At 41.5% G+C, this 6,263-nt stretch overlaps 1 protein-coding gene across 2 annotated transcripts in view; it reads left to right on the forward strand.

Moving 5' to 3' along the window:
• The window catches only part of Ccdc18 (coiled-coil domain containing 18), a 113,373-nt gene that overhangs the window by 75,986 nt on the left and 31,124 nt on the right, over window positions 1-6,263 (forward strand). For both annotated transcript variants that reach the window (XM_013018350.1, XM_013018351.1), the window contains exon 17: window positions 4,659-4,775. In XM_013018350.1, coding sequence (XP_012873804.1) covers window positions 4,659-4,775 — 117 coding nt within the window. The remainder of the gene's footprint in view (window positions 1-4,658; window positions 4,776-6,263) is intronic.

The following is a 6,263-nucleotide window of genomic DNA, read 5'->3' on the forward strand; positions in this document are numbered from 1 at the left end:
CCACTTCCGGTTTTCTGGTGGCTTATTGGAGATAGGAGTCTCAGTCTCCCCTGCCCTGGCTGGCTTTGAACCGCGATCCTCAGATCTCAGCCTCCTGAGTAGCTAGGATTACAGGCGTGAGCCACCAGCGCCCGGCGGCTTTTTTCTTTTGTGCTTACGTAGTTGGTGCTGAGGAATCGAACCCAGGGCCTCAGGCATGCAAGGCAAGCACTCTACCACTGAGCCACCTTCCCAGCCCTAGTTTTTTGTTTGTTTGTTTGTTTGTTTTTTGCTTGCCAGTCCTGGGCACTGTCCTTGAGCTTCTTTTTTTGCTCAAGGCTAGCACTCTACCACATTTGAGTCATAGCACCGCTTTCTGGCTTTTTCTGTTTATGTGGCTCTGAGGAATTGAATCCAGGGCTTCATGCATGCTAGGCAAGCACTGTACCACTAAGCCACATTCCTAGCCCTTTTAGTTCTTTTAAGTTGATCTATCATTTTATCTCAGCTGCTTTTTTTTGGGGGGGGAGGTGTCAGTCATAGGGCTTGTACTCAGGACATGGGCACTGTTCCTGAGCTTTTGTGCTCAAGGCTAGCACTTTGAGCTACAGTTCCTCTTCTGGTTGAAGTGGAGATAAGAGTCTGTCAGGGATGTTCTTACCTGGAATGGCTTCCAAAAGTAATCTTCAGATCTCAGACTCCTGAGTAGCTAGGATTACAGAGGTGAGCCATCCACACCCAGCTAAAGCTTCTTCTTTAGACTAGGCTTGATCCTAAAATCCTAGTTATTTGGAAGATAGAGCTTGAGGAATAGCAGTTCAAGGTTAGCCCAAGCAAAAACAAGTCTTGTGAGACTATCTCAAACAATGGCGAGGTGTAGTAGCTCTTCAACACCTATGATTCCCAGTGAGTAGGGGAAGCAGAAGTAGAAGGATCACAGTCCAGAGCAGCCTAAGCATAAAATGAGATCACACTTGAAAATAACCAACACAAAAAGGGATGGCACAGTAGATCAAGTAGTAATAGAGCACCTCCCTTACAAATATAAAGCCTGAATTTAATACTTAGTACCACCAAAACAAAACCAGAAAATTTCCCCTTTGTAGGAAATTGACATATATTGCCATATTTTTTTGGGGGGGTCCGGTCGTGGGGCCTGAACTCTGGGCCTGGGTGCTGTCCCTCAGCTCTTCAGCTCAAGGCTAGCTCTCTACCACTTGAGCCACAGTGCCACTTCCAGCTTTTTTCTTTTTGCATATGTGGTGCTGAGGAATCAAACCCAGGGTCTTATGCATGCAAGGCAAGTGTTCTACCACTGAGCCACCTTCCCAGCCCAACCATATCTTTAATACTATTGAGAAAAATAGGAGCTGGGAAGGTGGCTCAGTGGTAGAGTGCTTGCCTCACATGCATGAGGCCCTGGTTCGATTCCTCAGCACCACATAAACAGAAAAAGCTGGAAGTGGTGCTGTGGCTCAAGTGGTAGCCTTGAGCTAAAGAGCTGAGGGACAGTGCCCAGGCCTAGAGTTTAAGCTCCACAACCGACCAAAAAAAAAATTTTTTTTAAAACACTATTGAGAAAAATAATTTCAGCTACTGTTATTTTTAGAATTTGAATTCCTACACCAAAAGATTTCCAGATAATTGCTGGGATGACAGGTGTGTTCCACTGTACATTAGATGTTTGTTTTTTATTTTTATTTATTAATTTTTTTTGTCATTTGTGGGGCTTGAACGCTGGGCTTGGGCGCTGTACCTGTACTCTTCAGCTCAAGGCAAGTGCTCTGCCCTTTGAGCCACAGCACCACTTCCGGTTTTCTAGTGGTTTATTGGAGATAAGAGTCTCATGGGCATTTTTGCCCATCCTACCATTTGATCATTATCCTCCTGAGTAGGTGGGATTATTGGAATGTAACACCACACATGGCCCAATATTATTTTAGAAACAGCAATAATAACAACAGTAAAATAATAACTTTAATATTTATGTAGTGCTTTTATGGTCTTCTTTTATTACTACTAAGTAAGGGTAATGAATAAAGGGTAATGAATAAAACCAATCCATAGCTACCTGTCCTTTCTTCCTTCTAGGAACAGTTATATAAAACATGTTTTTTTTGGTAACTGAAATGTGACAAACCTTTGTATGATTCAAAAGCTTATGACTTTTAGTGAGGTTCTGGTCACAAAATAGTTGTTTTGACAATATCAAAATTGCAGACTTCCATAAAGAAAGCAGTGTCCCTGCCAGCCAAAACAATCTCATCACATAGTAACATCTGAAAATTTCCATCTCTAGATACCAACCAAGAGCCGACTCTATAAGCAGGCCTTTATTTGTGAGTGTGTGTGTGTGTGTGTGTGTGTGTGTGAGTGAGAGTGACAGTACTGGAGCATGAACTCACTTGTTCTTTTCATTCAAGACTGGTGCTCTACCACTTGAGTTATACTTCGACTTCCAGATTTTTGGTGATTAATTGGAGGTAAGAGTATCACACAGGTCAGGCACTTGTGACATGCCTGTAATCCTAGTTACTCAGTAGGCCAAGATCTGAGGATTGTGGTTCGAAGCCAGTACAGGTAGCAAAGACCATGAGACTTTTATTTCTAGTAAACTACTCAGAAAAAGCCAGGAGTGGGCCTGTGGGTCAAGTGGTAGAACGCTATTCTTTTTTTTTCTTTTCTTTATTTCTTTTTTTTGTTTGTTTGTTTTTTTGCTGGTTGTGGGCCCTGAACTCTGGGTCTGGGCACTGTCCCTCAGCTCTTCAGCTCAAGGCTAGCACTCTAACACTTGAGCCAGAGCGCCAATTCCAGCTTTTTCTGCTTATGTGGTGCTGAGGAATCAAACCTAGGGCTTCATGTGTGCAAGGCAAACACTCTACCACTGAGCCACCTTCCCAGCCCCAGAATGCTATTCTTAAGCAAAAGATACTCAGGGATAGCACTTAGGTCTTGAGTTCAAGCCCTAAGACCAACAAAAATAAAATAAAATAAATGTCATAGACGTTTCTGCCCAGTCTGGCTTTAAACCAAAATCCTCAGATCTCAGCCTTCTGAGCAGCTAGGATTCTAATATATTTCCACATCTGAAAAATGAGAGGTTTTTTTCATAAATACAGTTGTCACACAAGTAGACATTAATTATCTCCAGATAATTACCCAGAAGGCAGCATTTACATTTTACTGCTTGTTATTTCAAAAATGTCATTATAGTATTATGTGTATTTGTTAGGTATATTGTTTACAGAAAGAGCTAAAGATAAGGAATCACAGTCTTCAGGAGACTACTGAGCAAAACGTGATTCTACAACATACTCTTCAGCAACAACAGCAAATGTTACAGCAGGAGACAATTAGAAATGGAGAGTTAGAAGACATTCAGACTAAACTTGAAAAACAGGTATGTATAATTGGCTAAAGTTTTATTTATTTATTTATTGTCAATCTCGGGGCTTGAACTCTGGGCCTGGGAGCTGTCTATCAGCTCTTCAGCTCAAGACAAGTGCTCTACCACTTGAGCCACAGTGCCACTTTGGGCTTTTTCTGTTTATGTGGTGCTGAGGAATCAAACCCAGGGCCTCATGCATGTGAGGCAAGCACTCTACCACTAAGCCACCTTCCCAGCCCCTAAAGTTTTATTTATATAAAATAGAAAACTTTAATTAAGAGATTTTTGGTTAGTTGTATAAATGGCTGATTATAAATTTCACATTGCTCTAGAGTATTATTATAAAAATAGGTAAAGTCATGAGCCAGGCATTGGTGGCTCACACCTGTAATTCTAGCTACTCAGTTACTCATAGTTCAGAGCCAGCCTGGGCAGGAAAGTTTGTGAGACTTTATCTCTAAGTAACCACCATAAAACCAAAATTGGAGCCATGGCTCAGAGTACTAGAGGCTAGCATTGAGCCGAAAAGCTCAGGGACAGCTCCCAGGTCCTGAGTTTAAGCCCCAGGATTGGGGGAGGGGGACATACTTTCAAAACTTGAAAGTATGGGTAATCATGGCTTATAATTTGTACTTAGTTCTCCAATGAGAGGTTTTTAGGAGAAAGAGGATATTAAGGTAAAAAGCGAAGATTGACTTTGAGACCCCTTAAGTCATGTGTATGTTCATAGATAACATTAAGTGAGGGGCTGGGAAGATGGCTCAGTGGTAGAGCGCTTGCCTTGTGTGCCTGAGGCCCTGGGTTCGATTTCTCAGCACCACATAAACAAAAAGAAAAAAGCCGGAAGTGGTGCTGTGGCTCAAGTGGTGGAGTGCTAGCCTTGAGCTGAAGAGCTGAGGGACAGCGCTCAGGCCCCACGACCGGACCCAAAAAAAATTAAAAAAAAAAAAAACCCCTCAAAAAAAAAAAAAGTATAAAGCATGGGCTGGGAGGGTGGCTCAATGGTAGAGTGCTTGCCTTGCATGCATGAAGCCCTGGGTTCAATTCCTCAGCAGCACATAAGCAGAAAAAACCAAAGTGGCGCTGTGGATCAAGTGGTAGAGCACTATCCTTGAGCTGAAGAGCTGACGGACAGTGCCCAGGCCCAAAGTTCAAGCCCCACGACCAACAAAAACAAAAATAAAAACAAAAACAAAAACAAAGAAGTCATCTAAAAATTATTGAGCATGTAATTGGAATTCATTACTATTGTTTCCCCGTTTTTTGTTATTTTTGCTTTTTATTTGCTTAGGTCAGACAACTGGATTCAGCATTGGAAATTTGTAAGGAAGAACTTGCTTTGCATTTAAATCAGTTGGAAGGAAATAAAGAAAAGTTTGAAAAACAATTGAAGAAGAAATCTGAAGAGGTAAATTAACATTTCCCTTATATATAGTGAAAATTTCAAGTTGTTTCTTTTTTATTTTTTTTTGGGTCCGGTTGTGGGGCCTGAACTCTGGGCCTGGGCGCTGTCTTTCAGCTCAAGACTAGCGCTCTACCCCTTTAGCCACAGCGCCACTTCCGGCTTTTTTTTTTCTGCTTATGTTGTACTGAGGAATCGAACCCATGGCCTCAGGCATGTAAGGCAAGCGCTCTACCACTGTGCCACCTACCCAACTCAAGTTGTTTCTTTTGAATAGTATTTTCAGTATACTATAAAAGTATATTTTATGTACTAATATTAAAATGCAAATTAATTTCACATTAAAGGAAAAGTTACTTTAATGTCATGTAAGATAGGACACTTTACATTTCTGGAATCATAAGAATAGCTAATGTCACAGAAAAGTTCTAATATGAAAAGAGTAACACTTAGAACATTTAGATTTAGAAGTGTAATATCCTTTAAATCTTTTCCATATTGCTTTTGTTCCTTCTAGTTATTTGAAGAATTAAGAATCATATTTAGCCAGTTGCAGGTGGCTCACATCTGTAATCCTAGCTACTCAGGAGGCTGAGATCTGGGGATCCCAGTTCAAAACCAGCCCAGGCAGGAAAATCCCTGTGAGACTCTTATCTCCAATTTACTACTCAAAAACCAGAAGTAGTACTGTGGCTCAATTGGTAGAGAGCCTAACCTTGAATACAAAGAGGCTCAGACACAGTGTCCAAGCCCTAAGTTCAAGCTCTAGGACCAGCAAAAACAAACAAAACTTTGGGGCTGGGAATGTGGCTTATTGATAGAGTGCTGCCTAGCATGGGTGAAGCTCTGGGTTCAATTACTCAGTACCATATAAACAGAAAAAGCCATAAATGACACTGTGGCTCAAGTGGTAGAATGCTATCCTTGAGCAAAAGAACTCAGGGTCTGAGTTCAAGCCCTAGGACTGGCCAAAAAAAACAAAAAAAGAATCAGATTTAGAAACGAAACTTTTCTTAGTTGTCCATGAATCCATCTTTTTGTGTATGGGTGGGTGGGTATTTGTTTTCTTTCTTATTTTGAGGCATGTCTCATTATGTAGCCCAGACTGGCCTAGAACTTTCTATTTAACCCAGGCTGGCCTTGAACTCATGATTCTTGTGTCTCAGCCTTTTAAGTGGTAGCATTGCAGGTGTCTTATGTTTGGCCCCAGTAAGTCTTCACTTGAATATATCAGAAAGGTCCAACCAGGAAAACAGAACCCTGTAATTACAAACCCATTTTGAGGTGGAGAAAACTTTATTCAGAGCATTAAATAACTATACAGGTAATTAATAAATATGTAGAGAAACCAACGAGCATGCTAAAGTGACTCAGAAGGATCTGCTGTCATCCTTTAAAAGATGTCATGAGGGGCTGGGAAGGTGGCTCAGTGGTAGAGCGCTTGCCTTGCATGCCTGAGGCCCTGGGTTCGATTCCTCAGCACCACATAAGCAA

This window comes from Dipodomys ordii, unplaced genomic scaffold (genome assembly GCF_000151885.1).
Source record: "Dipodomys ordii isolate 6190 unplaced genomic scaffold, Dord_2.0 Scaffold39, whole genome shotgun sequence".
Taxonomy (NCBI): Eukaryota; Metazoa; Chordata; class Mammalia; order Rodentia; family Heteromyidae; genus Dipodomys; species Dipodomys ordii.